The following is a 19,677-nucleotide window of genomic DNA, read 5'->3' as shown; positions in this document are numbered from 1 at the left end:
TTTTAAATATTTTCTGGGAGAATAGATAATAAAAATACAAATAGAACTACAGTGACTCTTTAGTGTATGTTTCTTGGGTAATTCCCTGTGTGGTAGTGTGACAGCTGTAATTGTAGCTGATTAGTATAAGAACAACTGTGTTTTGTTTTTTTGTTCTTGTAGGCTAACTGAAATGCTGAAACTCTTGTTGCACTTGCTTTTCCCACTTCCCCACATCCCCCAAGCCAGGGCCCACAAAGAGCAAACCCAGAAAGACAGTCTAATATTTTCCTGAAAGTAAACTTCATTTAAATACTGGCTTCTGAAACCTGTCATGAGATGGTCTTGAGCAAGCTGTAGGCTTGGAATACTTCAACTGATTTGTGTAGATGTGTCTGCAGGGTTTAACTGGGAGGCCATTGAAAGATATCAGAAGCTGATAATGTCTATAACTGTAGGAGATGACCTCAGTAAATATCTGGACATTTTTTGCTGTTAGACCTGAGCAAAAAGCCATGGAACCAGGGAAGGAAGTATGTGCTACAAATGTGATCAGAAGTAATAGTTAGGTTGTGTGAGGTTTTTGTTTCTTTTTAATGAACACTTTTTATATAAAAAAACAAATAACCAATTTGGGATAAATTGGTCTGAGTAATATTGCTTAGTGCTTCCTTTTATCTCAAAAGATAGTCAACCACTACCTTGCAGGGAGTTCTTCAGTTCTTATTTTTGTTTTTCTCCTCGTCCCTGACAGGGTTATTTTATTTAAGAACAAGCAGTGAGGTTTCAGAAAGTATTTCTTTCTTCCCCACCTTTTCCAAATCTACATCACTTCTCGTTCCCTGGAGAACTAAACATCATGACTGAAGGTTTCTGTCACAGCTAGTATGTGGACCAACGTTTTCCAAATCACTTGATTCCAAAGCTCCAAGTTGTCTGCTGAAAGGAAAAATTGGCACAAATAATATGTGTATGTGATCCTCCTGACTCTTATATCTTGTCCCTATTCTTTCCAGATACTTTGCAGAAGAGGCAAATTGATAATGTCTTCAGAACATGGAGCTAACAAACGGCATCATAACCCAGTGGACAGTATATGCAGAAAGATCAAATCTATCCAAATGATGGGTGAAGTGTCTAACTCTGCTTTGCAGATACCAAAATTTCAGTCCCGGAACTTTGACAGTCCACAGTGCAATATCAAAAAAAATCTAGAAGAAATACTGAAGAAAAGAACTTATAGAAGTCACAGTAGTACTGGTCCAGACTTAATCGGTCCCAGTGGTGACAGTGTTTTCTCTGCGGACTTGCAGTTGCTGTCGCCTTGTCTCAGGTCTGTCTCTGACTCCTATTCTGCAAATGCTACGTATTCAATCATTAAAAGTGAAGAGAGACCCAGCAACTCATGGATGCCAGTATGCCCCATGGAGAACTGTTCTCCATCCTACTTCAGATCCAGAGAGGCTAATACCCAGAACAAACTGTGTGCTTTATCAGACATCGAGTGTAAAGATATGCCTCGTGAACAGAAGTATCTTACGTCAAGTCCGAATTTGTATTTCTTCGCATCTGATAAAAAGTCAGAAAGTGCTGTGATCCAGTCTCCTGTGCCAAAGAGACTATCTTTGAGTGAAAGAGGTAAAAATCCTGGGCAGAGAGGGAGGGGGGGGAAACCCTCTCAATCCAAAATCCTAGACATCCAAACATTCAGCCTACATGGATGACATTTATTTACTACTCAGGCTAGTAACAGTATGTTTTAGAATCACTCAAATCCAATAAGTCTGCAAAAAGAGATTAATAAAATATTAATTTTTTAAAAAAATATATTAATGTGAATGTAAAAAGTGAAGAAGTAATAAATCACATCAAAAACTTTTGCAAACTTGCCAATTCTTTTTTGTGGACAAGAGATTCAGCTTTTAATTTAGTCTTCCTTTAATATAAAAAGATATATGAGTTTGGGTGTGGCTTTTTGTTTGGGTGTTTTAGTGAATATTTTTTAAGCATTGTTTTCTTAATGACTTAATCTGACCGTAATGATTTCTCTACAATTTATCTGGAGGGGGAGGGAAGAAATAGATGACCTTTTAAAATGTTCTGCTTTATACATTTACTTCATGAAAAAGAATAGCCAGAGTTGCCAGAAATGCATGTGTAGAAGCAGATACATAAAACAGTTCCCAACTCAGAGGCTCCAGCTATGAGCAGTTCCTGGTGTTATTTGGCAGTAAAATCTCTGTTTTTATTGGTGAGGTAGCTGGTTGTTTGGTTTTGGTTTTTAATCATCTTTAAAAAATATTTTTTTAAAAAAGTGTCATTCAAGCTGTGGTATGCTATGTGTACTTGTGCTATTACAAACATAATATTGTAGTTAGAAGCGGTGGTGCATGAAAGTTACTATGGGCAAATAAAGATGGACAATAATAATCTTATTCTCCATAGGATGGAAGCAGTCACTGGGGTACAAAGCTGAAAACACGCATGATGTGAGCGCGATCTGTGAAGAAGACCTACTGACCGCTATCTTCTGTGCATGTGACACAGAGCATACAGGTTTGCCAGTGGCTTTTCATTGCTCTGTTTTATTCTCCTCAACAAATATTCAAGGCTGAGATTGTGTTGCGATTTCTGGGATAAGCCAATCTGTGATATGCTTAGAGCAACTAGCTCCCTTAGCTAGGTGGCTGTATGTGTGACAGATGCAGAATGAATGTCTGTGCCTCTTTTGCATGGTACTTGTCCCTTCCCGCCTCCTTCCCTTCCCCCCGCCCCTCCCCCCCCGTTAATCTTTGCTGTATGTTAGTGCAGAGTAAGTAGAGGGGCAACATGCTTCTAGCAATCAGCCTTATTGGAAATTACTATTTCTTTTAGGGTTTTTTCTGTTAGAAAAGGGAACTTCGGGGAAACTTCAGAGCAAAAGATAATTCCTCTGAGTTCCACCTCAAACATGACTAAAATTGGTAGAGAAAGGAGTCATCTAGCAGAGTAAGATAATGTCAGTCACAGGGTTTGCTCAATTTGATGAGACCTGAAAGTAGCAGCACAGCAGATGTGTCAAGTTTGTTCTTCTTAAACTGAAGTCCACAAAACTAGTAAACTGGATTTTCACACTCCTGTATTAGGAAAACCAAACAAAAGCTCTAAATAATGCCTTTCCTATTCAGATCGTGCTTGAACTGCAGGGATCAGTTGCTTGTCTACGGCTCTCGAGGGTACTTGAATACATACTAGTGCGGATTAGTAGCATGTCCTTTTACAGCTTTTTTATAATGGCCTACTAGACTTCAGAGTCTGGTGCATGGACATCTGTATCTATTTTAGGAAAAGTAGCAGTTTCCAAGATAGTTGATTATTTGAGACATACAACTAGTCGGGGATCAGAAGATAGTGGTCTTGAAGAGCTGTGCAACATGCTTGACCCAGACCAGAAAGATGTCTCCTTGGACCTGGAAACATATCATGCCATCATGAAAGAGTGGATTGAAGACTGTAAGAGAAAATGGTAATAGCTTTTTATCAATCTTATCTCATAAAAGCTTCTGTGAAAACAGGAGAGTAGAAAGTTCTTCTGTGGCTTGCTCCTTCCGTACTCTGGAACAAAGTTGGCATCAGGACACTATGACCACAGTGCGGGTTTTGGTTGAAAGCCTTTAAATGTTACAAAGTTGGTAAGAAATCCAGTGTCATACCGATTTTTGTGACTCTTGGTGCTTCCTTGTTTCAGGGAAGATGGTGCCACTGAGGAACCAACAACAAGCATGGAAGACCTGGAATTTAAAGTACATAAAAACACCTCTGAAGGTGCAGACCATTTTATTCTGTTTTTATTCATGAAAACTCCACCTTCTTACCCTATAACCAAAACCCCCACCTATTTCAGCAAAAAAGACGCATTCCCGGATGAATGTTACATCGGGGAGCTTGGAGGCCTTTGGGGGTGATATGTCTAAAGGAGACATGTAAGTCCATTTAAGCAATTCTTTCTCAGAATTTAGTACTCCTAGCTTTGAATTACTTGAGAGCAATTCCTAGAACCACTGTTTCAAAAAACTATCTTGGCAAAGTTTCTAATGCTGACCTCAGTCTGCACTAGCTCTTGATGCTATCATGTTCTTCCTCACAGCTTCTGCTCAGACTTAGAAAAAATTACTAGTGTGTTTTTATTGATATGCTGGTCCTTCTGTGTCCACTTGCCTTTTTAATTTGCTGTGGTCAGAGTTTTGCTGTGTGTTTCTTTTCCTTTTTCAGCTGGTTCCTTCCCTCCCCTCAAGTTCTTAGGTGTATGATAATAGAAGATGTTATCTCCTGAAAATCTGGTCCTTTTGTTTTTATAGTCATGACTCTGACTTGGATTCTTTTAATAGCAAAGCACTTGACCAACACCAGAAGTTTCAAAGATAACTTTTGCATTTTATGCATAGTCAAAAATCTGAAGATCTACTTTCTGATGCTTCCCTGTCATTTCTCAGGATCTCAGAAGGGTGATCCTTGTTCAAGTTTCAGTTGAAAGCATAAGTGGGGGATGGTTTAGGGAAAAAGAAAGGATTCAGAAATTGGGGAGTTAATACAGAAGTATTAGTGGTGGCCTAAGAGATGATTAGCAAAGGCTTAAGATACTGTCATGAAGACATCCAGATGTGGCACTTGTCTGGTGGCATACTTCAATTGCAGGGAGCATTTAAAAAAAACCCCAAAACAGAGTTTTTTGGGTTTTGTTTTGGTTTGTTTGGTTTTTTTTGTTTAAAACCAAAACAGTTCCTGGTGTCCATAGAATTAGAGAACTGATCTGAAGATGATCCGATATCTCTGGGCAGAGCAAATGACTGTACACTGCGGCATTACAAGTCCTTTGTGGGCTCTCCTCTCACCTCTCTAATCAGTGTAGCACAGCATCAGGTTTTTTAAAAAGTCTAAATTACGTCAAATCACCTTTCTCAACCTTTCCTGGTTTTGTTACTGGAACAGGGAGACTTCTGACTTGATAACCTGTGTTGCGGACCTGCAGTACAACAACCAGAAGCTTCAGGAAGAGAGCAACAAGCTGAAGCTCACACTGGAAGCTGTGGATGAGACCAACAGTAAGCTATTGGCAGATAATGAGGCTCTACGTCAACAAATAAAAAGGTGGGAGACCCTGATGGCACCAGGACTACAGTATAATGGCCACGGGCAGACCTATCTTCTTCCAAGTGGTCCAGCCTTGCTTTATGCTTTTAGCCTCACCGGTGCTTTGTGACAGCAACTTTCTTGACTTAATGTAGTATCTGTAAGGTTTAACCCTCTTTAACCCTGATGGTTCTGCTCTGTATATCCTGATTCTTATAAAATCAGTCATTCATCTTATAGCCTGGCTCTTGCAGTATGAGGTGCTGCAGGTGCACACAGGCAAAATCTTAAGGTAAAGCAGAATCAATCAAGCAAAGAAATTACAAAAAAAAATTATAAAACTTAATATTACTAAGAGAACAGCCAAGCACTGGAAGGCTTCTAATCCTAGACCACACGCTTGCTGCCAAGCAGAGGGGAAATGAGCACATAAGATCTATTTTGCTAGTCCCTTGAGGAACTAAAGTGGGTTGTCTCACTAGCTTAGTATTGCTGCAGCCTGGGGACCCATCAATGTCACGAGTACGAGCCTATTTTTACAGTGAGTTCGTAATGCTCATCTGACCTGATAAATTCAAATGTGATATAGTTATGTCAACTGCCAAACCATTCCCAGTATCTTCTGGGAAGATTAAGGCAAGAGTCCTGTAGCATAGCTGGCATGGAACGTGTGCTCTCATGTTGGACCATGTGCTCTGGGGTGCTCTGCAACCTAGAGCTAGGCAGGAAAAGGACCTTGCCCCATTGGTTAAATATACATTGTTTGGGGTATCGGATCAGGATAGGAAAATGATGCAGAGCTTATCCTTGAAAACTGAACTGAAATGGTTTCTGTAACTGCTAACAATGAAGTATTGTAAAGAAGAGTTTATGTGCTCAGGTAACCTGATATATTTGACTGTAACAAGATAGATTGTTAGGTGGATACAAACAAAAGCATGTTATCTTGGATGCTATGTTTGCATGGGGTTTCATCCCTTACTGGGAGAACAGAAGGGGGTGAAAAACAGAGGATAAGTCCATGGAGCTTTTCTTACTGGACAAAAATTATGGGCTTAAACTTGATTGTTGCTCTTCTGTTAAGTATCTGTGCCAAAGAATAAGTCCCTGGGGGCTTCTAAAAATACTATTCTTGGTATTTCAAGCCTATCTAATGACCAACAGCAACTCTAGATTTATTTCCCCCTATACAGCATCCAGCATTCTGTTCTGAAAGCCAAATCACTGGAAGAAGAACTAGAAGAAGCAAAAAACAACCTGAACCTATCAGAAGAGAAGAGACAGCAGATTCTCTGCCAGAATAAACAGCTAGTAGGTGCTCTTATTTCTTAGGTTACATTGTACAGCATCTCACACCTCGCCGTAACAATGGCATGACCGCTCAGACTGTAAAAATCAGCAGCATGACCTTCCTTGTATCAGTAGGTACTGAGGCTTTTTGAAGATGTTTGAAATGTGATTTATTAGTGTTACAAAAACACTCTGAAGTTTTTGCATGGAAGTTTCTTTTAAACTATTGTCAGTTACAATGAAGAAAGCAATTAAAAGGGCCAGTCTCACATATGATCACGCTTAAAGACAACAGCTCTCATGCTGCTATCATTGAGCCCTGTCTGTTTTGAAGTTGGTGATGTTCTGCCAGAAATTCACGTGACTTTTCTAGAACCAGCAGGGACAGGAGACTCTGTTCAGATGTCCACATAAAAAAAAGTAATTTTCCAAAACACCCATAGGTTATTGTCATGTCCATGTGGGCTGGCAGATACAACAAGGGCCTATCAGAAACCTGTCCATTCTGGACCGACAGCTGGAAGCCAAGCAGCACACCTTGGTGTGTCTCAAAGGGCATGAGCTGCCTACATGAGAGCATCTGAATTGTACACCAGGTGTCTGAGTAGCAAAGCCTGTGTGACAGTATGATGTGTAAAGCAGCCTGGTAACAAGGCTGATGTGGCTGCAGGTTTAGCAGGTGTTGCCAGACACCAAAGCATAGGTTCTTTGGAGAACATATGTTTGCGTTGCTGCCGCACACGTTGTTCACGCTACAGTGCCATCTCCGTGTCTTGCTGTGTGGGCGCAGCTGTAAATTGGTGTTCCGTAGCTCTGTGTGGTGCTGATGGTGGGTATTTAGAAATAAAAAAGTCTTCCATGCTGAGCAAGAACACAAGATCTTTTTGGTGCTATCCTGCTGCACTGTGTGTATATCTTTGTTTTGCTTTCATTTGAGATTATATGCATAATTCGCCTTGTGAGAATGAAGTGGGGTAGGAGAGAGAAATATTGTTAGAAGTTCTGTAGTTGTGCTTATAAGTCCCTTGGTTACTGTTCCCTGTGCAGTGGAGGCACCAAGTGGGATACTACTACCTTTCTTCATGTCTGTTATGAAAAAAGTGTAGCCTGGCACATAGGCTTTCCAGATTTGTCTTAACTCAAGCATGATCACAACTAGACTTGCTCATTCGGGCCTTGAATACCTTCTTCCTATCATCTAGTGGTATGAGTTTTACTCCGATTTGAAATGCCTGTGTCAAACCCTTTACTTGAGGGTTCATGAACTGGACCAGCATCAGCACTCTACTTTTTGCTGTGCTCTCTGAAGCAAAGGAGTGCAACGCCAGAGCTTTATATTGGGCTCTGGATATGTTTGTGGTCTGTTGCTTTTTGGCTTAGTTTGGCTTTCGATGTTGAACTTGACATGTTAGAAATAACTATTTTGTTTGTCTCTTTTTCTTTTCTTCTTTTTTTTCTTTTTTTATTTTTTTTAAAAATAAACCTGATCAGGAAAAAGAAAATCAGTCTCTCATCATCAAAATTACTTCTCTCCAGGAAGAGGTAAAATAAATCATGACTTTGCAAGTACACGTTCTTGTCTAGCTAAAACCCCACCATTAAGAAGTGAAATGTTTGTCAGACTTTGGAGCCTGACATGATAGTTAGGTTATCAAAATATCTTGCATTTTACAAGGATGACTTATCATAAAACTTTATATCTTGAAGTTGCAATGTACTTCAGAGTTTCTATTTGCTGGGTAAGTAAGGATAAGAGGCTGGGGATGTATGGGGGACAGAGAGAAATAGCTTTTTTCCTTTCTTTTTCAAAGCTTTATAGACAAATTCTAAATATTTCTGGTTAACATATCTACAAATATACTAACTCTATATTGAAACAATCTCCATCTAACACACTTCCATTTCATATTTACTTCTATTTTCCTTCTTTAAGATCTGCAGGGGAAGCCCTGTATAGAGCTGTAACTCCAAAAAAATGCAGTGGCTAGGGGCTCCACTCAGATGGATCCATTGACACTGGCCAAGGACCTACAGGAGGCTTGTAGGAAATATACTGCTAATGGAGCTATATCTCTAGGCAGTCTTTTTTTGTTGTTGTTGTTCAGAGGAGAGCTATTCTTACTTTCTATGATTTATTTCATTAAAGTACAAATTTTATAAACCAGTTTTTATCAGGTGATAAAATGTTTTAATACATGCTTATAGCCTGTATTTTAGACTATTTAGGATGAAATAGAGAATCAGGTTAAATCACACATAGTAATGCAAAGAACCACCTCTTGGATTCAGGAGTCTGTTATCTATTATAACATGGTAGTCATTGTTTGTTGCACATTTACCGTGGTCAAGACTAGTCTTTCTGAAGAGCTCGTAAGTCCAAATAAATATTAAACTGAATCTTTCCAAAAATAATTCTCATGCTGCAGGCCTGAAAGCTCTTCTTTAGTTTCTAGGTCTGGTAGTGCTTATAAATCATGTTTTGAAGTTTCCTGTTTTAACAGTGCTCTGGAGAAATGAAGAAAAATGTAGCAGGAACAGCTTCAGTGGGGCAAGCACAATGTATGCGCATAAATGCTGGTGGTGCTTTAGAGTAGGCAGTAGCTTGGGGGTGGAGATGTCATTTTGCCTGGTTTATTCAAGGAGAAGCTGTCAATCCATTTAGCTGTGCCTAAACACTCTGTATCTTGTTCAGAATATTATGAATAGCATGGACACTGATGGACTTCAAAAGAAGATTTTGGAGCTGTCTAAAAATGCAGCAGAGCTTCAAGTAAGCATTTCAACTCTAGGAGGAACAAAAAGACAGCCTAGTTTATATGAGTCTACTGAGAGGAATTTCTACCTCTTCAGTCCTGAACCTGTCTATATTAAAGAACTGCGGTGCAATCATAGCTTGGACAGTGTGATAGCTTTGACTAAGAAAGTTGCTGTCTGTTGGCTAAAAACTGGCCTAATATAAACAATCCACAGTTTCATTCTTTGCTCTAAGTTAAACTTTTAGAAAATCTTTTCTCTGCTATTTGAGAAAATACATCAGAAAGTCGTGCTTCGGCTGATGTTGCTGAAACTATTAGCCTGGACAGACAAGAGGAAACAAAGGTGACTGAAAGCTGAGAACGCTTTCACTTTTAACTGGGTGCAAGATTTGAACTGTGAAACACACCATGCAAGGTATTCAAAGAAGGAATTGATTTTTGTAACCATTTGTAACCAATGGAATCTTGATACCATTTTTCATTCCAAGTAGAAGATAGGAACAGACTTGTATTATAGTGCATACTGATGATTGGAATTATTTTTGATCTTTTCATTCTTTAGATCCAAGCACATATCTATGAGAGCACTGTGGTGAATAAAGAGGCAAGCTTGATCCAGGTTAGTTGCTTTTACTTCATTACTGTCTTGACTGAGAATACTGACTATGGATGATTTCTAAAAAGACAAGGCAATAGTCTTCACTGTGGCGCTTTTCTCTCTACTGTTCTCCCACTACAGAACCTGATCCTATAAATGGCTTCAAAGTAGGCGAGATCTGCTTTAGAACCTGGTTATGAGTCAGCATAATTAAAGGTTTTGGGATTTTGCTTTTATTTAAAAAAATAAAAAATCACAACCTATTAAAACAAACTTGCAAACTTCAGAAAAATGTACAGAAACTTCTAAAGGCTACTTCCTTCAACGGTTGGTAAAAGAATGTGCCTGCAGAAGATCCTTCCCTTCACGTCTTTTACTTAAATTGCATAATTTTTGTGTCAAACTAGAAATGATGATTCACAGCCCAATGGAAAAGCAAATTTGTCCTTTTTCATTACTGAGGTGTAATTTAGGCTTTGCTGAAGAGTGAATATTTCTGATAATGTTTTTGAATTTGTATTTTTGTATTAGAAAACAAATACATAAGACTACATAAGGGTGTTGGTATTCTCTGGATTCATGAGTTATGCAAATAGCCTTCTAGGCTAATGGAGTTTCTATTTAGCAGAACATGTTCTAAATCAGCTTATGAAATATTTGACTATTAGGCTGTCTGCAAAACAGAGTGTAGCTCAATTCAAATAGTATCAAGAAAGAACCTAACTTCAGTGTGATCCAGCTGATAATTTTGTAGCTGAGTGGTTTTTAACAGTTTGCGTTTTTTTTGCCAGAAGCATCTTAAGGGCACAAATGGATTAACTTTTTTTTTTAAATAGCTCCCACTTTCTCCTCCTTGAATGATTCAAAGCTTTTGTGGCCTCTGTAGTACCCTTTTATTTTAAAAAGGCTTTTTCAGTCTTTTTAAATGACTTTGAATGACTAAATGGGAATTTTGAAAGCAGACTGCTAGATTGCATGTTCTTGTAGATAAAGGTGACTGGTTTGTATAATCTTGAAGAAACTGGTGTGGAAAATTGACTTTCCTTGTTGGCATTAGGATCTGTGGATAAGGATTTACCTGTAAGCTAAAAAAACCCTGTCATAGCTCTTTATCTAAAGGTAGATTTGATAGGTTTGATGGCCACTGAAAATTATGGCAACCTTTTTTTCCCCAGGCCTGCAGAAAGTATGTGAAGATAGAAAGCATATTGATTTTTTCCTTTTTTTTTTTTTTAACCATTTAGTACCATACATCAGTTGTCTCTGTCAAGGTTGGAAACTTGGTTCTGTAACCTCACTTCTACTGCTTAACCTTCTGTGTATTTCATTTCTCTCAAAAACCTCAACTATTTTTAAAGAGGATGAGTAGGAAGAAGTCAGAAAAGGGGTGAGAGGACCAGACCTTCTACTCGAAGTTCTTGTTTTCTCTAAGAAATTCTCTTGTCTGTGCATTGTCTTCTCTTGTAATGGCATAACGTAACTGAAGCCCATTGCTAGTTTGTGAGGCTAATAAAGCTGCTGCTTCTTCGAACTCCTTAGTCTGACCACGAGGGTTGATGTTTTTGATCAGCCCTTCCATTAGGTGGTGTTTAATCTGCAGAGCACTACGCTCTATGCCTTTAATCATAAAAACAAATGAGAGTAAACTTGGAATGTTGCAACTTGTTTTAATCCCAACTGACCCTTAAAACTTGTGCCAGGCATCATATAGTCTGGGTTTTCAGATAAAACTAGAGTGCTTCTGTCTAGTTTAATCTGCTACTGCTGGTACAGAAAAAACATGTAAGTAATAAACTAAAACACAGAACCCATAAAGAGTGTTTTTCTGTCTCCTTAATTTCAGGAGTTACACAGAAAATGTCTTCTGAGTGCTTTCTGTTAACTAATACACAGGATAATTGACTGTATTCTTTTAAATTTGCAACTATTTTTAAGTTATGTGGTTAGGTTGCTGCTTAAACATGAATTGTACAGCTCACTGCTGTGATGTAGGTTTGAGTATAGTGTTATTTTGGTTACAAAGCATCATAGCTGTAAGAATTACAAATATGCTTCAATGTGCTAGTTGTCGGGTTGTGTAATTTAAAGGTTCTTTTCTCCACAATCTCTGCAGAAGGAGCAGGACATCAAGGAACTGAAGTTAACCATTGTGGAGTGTTCCTCAATAATAGAGGTATGGGACTGAGTTTACTTTTTGACTATGTGAGCGGAAAACATGCATATCCTATGCTTATTCTGCATGACAAGCGCTCTAACTAGGTCTGATGTATGTTTTAGACTTTGCGGGCAGAAAAACATAAGCTACTAGAGAACATGCAACGCATGCAGCAAGAGCTGATCTCGTGAGTATTGTGAACAAGCCCCAGGAAATGCAGTTCATCAAAAGTCAAAAAGGGCTGATGCATATTTTTTTTTTCTGCTTCTTTTAGAAATGGGTTGAGTTTCCCATTGTTGTGTAAATTTAACAGTAATATTCCTGAAGGAATGAATTCACTGCACTGTGAACTGGAACTTGCTCAGTCTTCTGAGGTATGAATCAAATCTTTATTGAATCTCATCCCAGTTGTCTTACATCAGTAAAGGAAGAACAAAGCTCATTCCCTGCAGATCATTAGATAACCTGGAATTTAAAGCCATTAATCCTAGCATACAAGCATAGAATGTGAAGATTACAATATTGTCTCAAGTACATTGGAGAAAGTCCAAAGAAAAGCAAACAAAACACTCGGAGATCTAAAGAACAAAACCTAAAGTAAATCTGGAAGAGCTAGGGTCGTGCATTTAGCTGACAGAACAACAGACTGATAGGAGAAGATAGGAGTTTTCAAATATATAAAGGCTATTATGCTGAAGAAAGTAAGTCTGTTTCTTCTTGTACTGCCTACACCAGACATGAACAATGATTTTCAATTGCAGGAGGGGAGAATTCTTTTTTCTTGAAGTCTAATGTAGTGAAAAAGAAAACTAAGCATTAGAGTAAGCATCTTGACACGGTTATACAGTCTTCATCTGATTTATTCTTTAGACACTCTGATAAGCATCTCTCTGTAGCTACCATTCTCTTGCCCCTCAGCAGGTACAATGGAGACTGATATTTAGAAGTCCTGTACAGCTCTCTTTTCTGAGGTCTTTGGGTAGTGACTCAGAGGAGGACAGGAGAGGAATCCTTCTGATGAGTCTGGCACAGTCTGACAAAATCTTAGTACTGCAGTTGAGCCTGTTGGTTTGGAGCTGTAGTGTCCCCCGTGTCCTCTGCAGAACACCCTGCAGGTGGTTTGGTGACTTTTGGGAACTACGCTTTTGATCAGACACTCTTCACATAACACTGCAAGTTTGGTCTCTAATTTACTGTTCTCACTGTTCTCGTAGCTTTCCAGCACTCAAATGGAGAACTACTGGAGAAAAACTATTTACATGTACGTTATGGTTTTGGCTCAAATTTTTATCTGAGCTATTCTGTGCCCATTTGCCTAAAGACATTCCATGGAGTCCCATCCTTCCTTACAGTGCACAGCACCCTTCAGACGCAAGGTGTGCAGCAGAGCTGATGAGAAATACATGCTATTGCAGTGATTTTTTTTTTTTTTTTTTTCTCGGAAGACTTCAGCATGCTGCTACTTGCTTTTGTATGTGGTGCATTTGCAAAGAATTAGCAGTTGCAACAGAAAAAAAAAAAAAAAAATCTACTAATGGACTAAAACTACAGGCCCAGCAATGAGAGGTATACTTGGCTAGGCAGCTCTGTTTCAAAAGTAGCGTTTTGTCCCATGTTGCAGCTCCCCACAGCTATAGTGAGTCACTGTGTTTACCTCTCAAATGCTGTAATGAGACGTGATTCCGCCAAATCACCTGTAAAGCAAGTAAGGCCTCTGCTTATTCATCACTTGGTAAAGCCTCTTCTGAATAAAGATAACTAATTATTGACTTCCTCTTGCCTACTTCTGATGTGAAAATATATATTGGATCACCCAGCAGCTTGGCTGGCTTGCTTTTTTTTGAATCCCCATGACACAATGGTTTTGAAAAGCTTTTACAAACTTCAAGTTTCAGTAGCTCTGACCTTCTGGTAAATAAGATGCAGGGATACTTCAGAAAAGTTTAAATGTCACTGATGCTGTTTGTAATAAGGAGATGTCAAAATAAGCTACTGACTCTTCCATCTCTTCAAAGATTACCAAGACTGAATGGACATCCCTGGATGAAACACTGGACCGTGAAGTGCTGTTTTTACTTCAGGGACCTGAATATGCAGGAGAAAAATTTAAGACTATCATGCAAAACCTGGTCAGTGGCAGAGCTTATGTGAATAAGGATGTGGTCTTCTATCAGCCTTTTAATTAGGATTTCTCCAAGCATTGATAATCAGATCATGTTTACTCCTTTTGAAAAAATAAGAATAGCTTCTCTGGGGGTGCAGAGGGGGCATACTTACTCTAAAAATATCACTTGGCACCTGCTCTAATACTGTAGCTTATAACCTGGGTAGTTTGGGCAGCATTGTGTCAGACAAGTACTAGAAATGCCAGGGTTTGGGGGTTCTTGGTTATGGTTTGGTTGGTTTTTGTTTGTTTTTCAGCAAGAGGAAGCCTCTGAAGCAGAGGAGCTTGTCACAACTTCTTTACAATGGGTAAAAGATCCTGATATGAACATGCAACAGGCTTGGGAAAGAAAACTTGTGGTAAGTAACTGTTTCTCTGAAGGTATTTTATTAAATGGGGGGCTGTGCAAAAAATTAAGGTGGATATCTTACTGTTGCGTGCAATGTACGTAACCATTCTGTGAGTCTATGATTCTATGTATATTAATTACTTGAGATCATAGTCCATTTGGGGGTCAGAGATGGCTATATAGAGAGAAATATCTTTTGTAAACTTTTTTTTTTGAGGAGGAAGGCGATGATCGCTTTTCACTTAAATGCTATGCTTTTCTGGACTTGTCTTGGGCAAGAGCTCACTTTGTAAAAACTATGCTTGAAGGAAGGGGTAGATGAAGTAAGTTGATTTGAAGAGGAAAATGAGGTCAGATGGCAACACTATATTGTGTGAGCTATGAAGTTTTCTGCCCACTGCATGTTTCTCTGTGCCTCGAGCACTCATTTTCTCCTGTGGTCGGAATCTGACTAAGGTAGTGGATGGTTTCACCATCATGAGGACGAGGGAGGTGGCTTTATAACTAGACTTCCAAATGAAAACCTTCATAGAGTTTGCTTTCTTTTGAAAGGCAGAGTTTTGCTTTTGCTGGACACACTCCACAGGAAAAGTTTCTACAAAAAACATATTTTACAACTTAATCTTGCATAATGTATTTTTACTATTCCTCATACCTCTTGTGAGGCTTGAAAGTAAAGACTTTTGCTCAAGGTAACTGGCAAAAATAACTTTCCCACATGGTAACAGGAGTTTGTGGACACAGTTCAACTCTCTTCCTCTTGTTCCCTCCTTCTCTCCCATGTAAGAGAATGGTTTCTGAAATTTTCATCTTACTGGATGTAGCTTTTTCTCTAACCTGCTCCTTCTTACTAATCTGTTGTTAGGAACACTGCTACAGAAAACTCCACTGAACTGTATATTAATGCTGACTTTTTGCTCCTTGATAGATGCAAAACCCTCAATTCATCCCACTTGGGGAATAGCAGGTGGCACCATACTACATGCTGCTTTAAGCTGTTAGCTTTTAAGCAGAAAACTACTACTCTCTTCATCTAGTGCTGCAAAATGTAGCTGGCCCTCTTCATCTTTCCTGGGCAGGCAGGAGCAATCATTGGAGCCATCCAGTCCTGCAGACAGTTGTGGTTTTTTTTTTTTTCTTTTTATGTAAATCTTGAAAGCTTCCCCTTGGAGAAGGTGTAAGTGTCTCAATCTCTTCACCCAGGTGTGACTTTGGGTAGACTTGAGGAAACTGCTGGCTCGTGCATGGCTGTAACTTTTTGATCTTGACTAAAAACTTCCTCCTTCAAAGCTGTCACAGCTGAAAAATGCTTGTTAACTTACAATTCACGTTGGGATCGTATCGCTGTTAAACATGTGAAGCTAAAAACTTTTGGTGTGGGTGTTGGAGTTGATCATGGCAAATGAATCCTATTCTGGCTCCTAGAGAGCGATGCATTTGGAAACTAAGCTAACAGAGGATCAAGGAAGAACAGGATTTCTTAAAAATAAGAGGTCCTGTCCTTCTGGGACCCATGGGGATGGGAAGTGACTTCATGTCAAACGCATTGTCTTCACCTAGCTAGAACAAGCCAGATATGTGGGAAATATGGTATATGGAGCTGAACAACAGTAGATCCAAAAAAAAGAAAGATTCGAAGTAGCTTCTTCCAGCCTTAGAGAAAGCTTTTGTAGAAAAATTAATTAAATCTTGGATCATGCACTATCACTTGAAGCCTAAATAATTCCCCACCATTTCCTGTGAAATACATTATGGACATGTTTTGCTGGGGTTTAGTATTTTTAAGTATGTTTTAAAGTATATTATACATAAAGTAAATTTTAAGTGTGCCTGTGTTTTTGTGTGTATATGCATATATTTAAGCATATATAGATGGTGACAGTAAAAACTTTTTCACCCTTTTTCTCCTCCTGGAAGATAAGACTATGGCACATGTGCCCTGATAAGCCTATACCACTTATGTGTCAAAACCATGTTATTTCTAAGAGCAAGTGCTGCCTGCCTTGGCTGAGAAACTGATCTTCAGGATGTGGGCATTTGCACATGGTCACATCCCGTGTCATCCTAGTAAACCTATCTAGCAAAACTGCTCAGGCTCTCTTTTTTCTTTTTTTTTTTCTTTTTTTATTTTTGTAGCATGATACTTGATGTGCTATGCTTTTTTTGTTTGAAGCTCACGAACAACATTAGACTCTAACTTGCAAGTAGGTAACGTGGCCCATATTTGTAGGATTGATGTTTTCCCCTTTGAATTAATGTAAAATTCCAGAAATATGAACCTCATTCTTACCTGACCTCTGTTTGACTCTCATTAAATATTCTTAAAAAGCTGAGGACTGTATTTTGTATGTTCAGTTGAACAAGGTCAGAGAAACAGGACTGGATTCTTCTTTCTCAGTCCTTTATACTGCAAGTCACTGTTCAGAGAAACACAGAGGATGCAGCGTTACTCAACACTTCATTTTTACCGTCTTCCCCTTTTTTCTTCCTACAAATCGGAGGTAAAACTGAAAGCCTTTGTCACAGGGGTCACCCCTTGGACAGATTTCATCTGTTAGGCGTGTATGACAAACTGAAATATGGATTTATTGGTTTTGGGGGGATTTTTTTTTGATTTTTTTTTTATTTTGCTGTAATACAAATTCAGTGGTGTCAATGGACTTAGTTGTACTTTGAGGAAAGGGTCACAGAAGTCCAAATTATCAATTTTAGGGCTTCTGCAAGATGGTCATTATTAAAACTCCCCCTTATGAAAGTTTTTTTTGTGCTGTATCTGGGCATTTTGTGATGGAGGTTTTCTGGGGTAAGTTGTAAAGACTCCCTCATGCACCATGTAATCTTCTATCACACTTACCATAAATACTTGCTAACCATGTATTTGTTTTACAAGGGATAAAGAGGAAGAGGACTGTCTGTGTACCCTAGATCTGCACAGAAAGAAAGGCTAAGAGTGGCTTTTGACTTAGAAGTAACCTTTTGAAAAAAGTGGGAGCCATTTGTCAAATTGAACTAGCATACAGAAGGCTAACGTTTTCTTGTGCAAGCTGTTATGCATTGCTCCATCTTAAAAAAAGGCTTAAAGTACTGACACTTGATAGGAGTCTAGCTTGTCTGTCCCACATCCCGTCAGATTCAGGGGTAAGAAGGCACAGGTTTGAAGTTTAGGTAGCTTTGCTAACCTATTAGACTGCACAAAACACTGTTTTCTACAAAACATACACCCATTTCTCCTTTATAATTTATTCCTTATTAAAATGTATTTTTTCCTCATTTCTTTCTCTCTCCCCTTCCCCAACCAGATGCTCTGTGAACAGATTACAAAATACTGTCAATCATCTACCTTCTTTATTGCTGATAGTGTTGGATGTAGGCGATGACACTAAATGGTGGAGCAGGGAAATCAATTCTTGTCATGTAAATTGGGGCTCTGGTTTACTCTCTGTCTCTGTTCCTCATCTAACCATGTGGCAACTCAGTTTCAAAATTCCACAGGTTCTCAAACAAGAACTAGGAGAAAAAAGACACCTTTGGATCCAGAAACTTCATCTCTTGGAAAAATACAAAGAATCTCTAGATAAAGATTTTATTCGAATGGCAGGCAACCTGAGGAGAACCAAGACAGAGCAACTCCACCTAAGGAAAGAGCTCTCTGCCAGGTACCCCTTCAAAGCATGTGTGTCCTTTTTTTTTGTTGTTGTCGTTCTGTTTTTGGTGGTAGTGGTTGCTTAGCTGTTTGGTGGGGTTTTAGTTTTTGGGTTTTTTTGGTTTGGGTTGGGTTTTTTGTCTTGTAGAACAAAGTTTACTGAATTCTGAAGAATTTTTTCACAGAGGAAATTATCTGCTGTTTTGGAGAGTGGATCTAGTTTTAGCATAATGTTTACACTATGTGGGAGTTAAGGTTTGTGTATGAAGTAATGTATGATCTTGGAGATATCTTTGAAAACACCAGGGAGACCACAAACTGAGCTGTTAAAGCAAGAGGGCACTGCCTATCTAGCAGGTGCAACCATTAAATAAACTGCTGGTTTTGTCTGAAGCAGAAAACCTGTAAAATATATGCCTGCAGTTATTATTGCTTTGGGAGACAATTGCTAGCCCCAGATGATCTAACAGCTCCATTTCTCATTGCTGTAACTTCAATGAGTTATCTCATTAAATATGAAAATGTAACTTTAAATTTTAATTTATTGGCACGTGGTTCCTGCTATGAGTTTTGATGTTACAAATATGGCAGGAAAAGACAGCAGGTGTAAGCCTCTGCCTGCCCACCCTCCCTCCTCTACTCAGACATTCAGGAAAGTAGCTAGTCAAGTTTTTTTGCCAGAACAACTAATCTGAATTTGTTGTCTTTGTGGAACCCAGGCTTACTCATAGTGTCGGCCTTCTGCTATCCTATGCTAAATGTAAATTTTTGCACGCATGCCTTTACCTGGGTTTGGGGTGTAAGCAGCTTCCTAGGGCTTTGTATCCCTGAGAGCTAATGTGGAGCAGTCATACTGCACTTTTGCCTGACTTATCGTCCACTTAATGTTGTTAATGTAGACCTTCCACATGCTCTCCCTTCACCTGGAAAAGACCTGATAAAAATGGCTTGGTTTCTTAAAGCTGCCTCTCTGTATCAAAATTGTTTGTGGTGGTAGCAAGAAGGAAAAAAAAAATACATGAAGATGAGTTAGAGAAGAAATGGGCAAAGGGTTTCTGCAGTGGAAAAGAAGAGGTTCCTTGAAAGCCATCATCTTTAGCACTGGTTCTGATGGCATCTGCTTGTTGTCAAGTGAAATACCCTCTGAAACACTAGGAAATTAATCTGATGAAGCTATGTATCGGCTATAATAGCTCCAGGGTATCTTTTCTAGAATGATTGACTCTATATCTGATTACTATTTCTTCCAAACCATAAGGCAATACGTTCTTCTAAACAAATTGCAAAAGTTTGCCCCACGAAGTTCTTGCTCTTTGAGAGTTCTCTGGATATTCCACAAGCTTCCAATATGGTACCCAGCTGGCTGGGGCTGGCACTGCCATTGCACAGTTCAGCTGGGTCAAAACGAGGGAAAACTTCCTTTCCTTTCCTAATTCTGGAGCTGCTATAGCAAAGCCTTGTCTGCCTACTGGGTTGAATTGTGCTTAGCAAGAACAAAGTCCCTGGTGCTGGATCCGGGGGAGCTGTAATATATAACAGCTGAATGTAGTTCTTGACGCATGTCTCAATAACTCGCATGTGTCATCTCCCGGGCATGCCTGCTCTAAAATGTCAGTAACGGATTGTGGTTTGTG

The 19,677-nt window shown here is 39.1% G+C and overlaps 1 protein-coding gene across 1 annotated transcript in view; it reads left to right on the top strand.

Annotated features, from left to right (window-relative positions):
- The first annotated feature begins 1,022 nt into the window (after positions 1-1,022).
- The window catches only part of IRAG2 (inositol 1,4,5-triphosphate receptor associated 2), a 41,429-nt gene continuing 22,774 nt past the window's right edge, over positions 1,023-19,677 (top strand). Inside the window, exons 1-16 of the mRNA XM_068401687.1 lie at positions 1,023-1,617; positions 2,425-2,535; positions 3,304-3,484; positions 3,707-3,783; positions 3,863-3,941; positions 4,948-5,106; positions 6,282-6,399; positions 7,870-7,920; positions 9,071-9,148; positions 9,697-9,753; positions 11,846-11,905; positions 12,010-12,074; positions 12,162-12,261; positions 13,903-14,034; positions 14,309-14,410; positions 17,893-18,056. Of these exons, the coding sequence (XP_068257788.1) occupies positions 1,023-1,617; positions 2,425-2,535; positions 3,304-3,484; positions 3,707-3,783; positions 3,863-3,941; positions 4,948-5,106; positions 6,282-6,399; positions 7,870-7,920; positions 9,071-9,148; positions 9,697-9,753; positions 11,846-11,905; positions 12,010-12,074; positions 12,162-12,261; positions 13,903-14,034; positions 14,309-14,410; positions 17,893-18,056 (2,129 nt within the window). The remainder of the gene's footprint in view (positions 1,618-2,424; positions 2,536-3,303; positions 3,485-3,706; positions 3,784-3,862; positions 3,942-4,947; positions 5,107-6,281; positions 6,400-7,869; positions 7,921-9,070; positions 9,149-9,696; positions 9,754-11,845; positions 11,906-12,009; positions 12,075-12,161; positions 12,262-13,902; positions 14,035-14,308; positions 14,411-17,892; positions 18,057-19,677) is intronic.

This window comes from Nyctibius grandis, chromosome 5, assembly GCF_013368605.1.
Source record: "Nyctibius grandis isolate bNycGra1 chromosome 5, bNycGra1.pri, whole genome shotgun sequence".
In the NCBI taxonomy this organism is placed as follows: Eukaryota; Metazoa; Chordata; class Aves; order Nyctibiiformes; family Nyctibiidae; genus Nyctibius; species Nyctibius grandis.
This window is presented reverse-complemented; position numbering and strand designations above follow the sequence as displayed.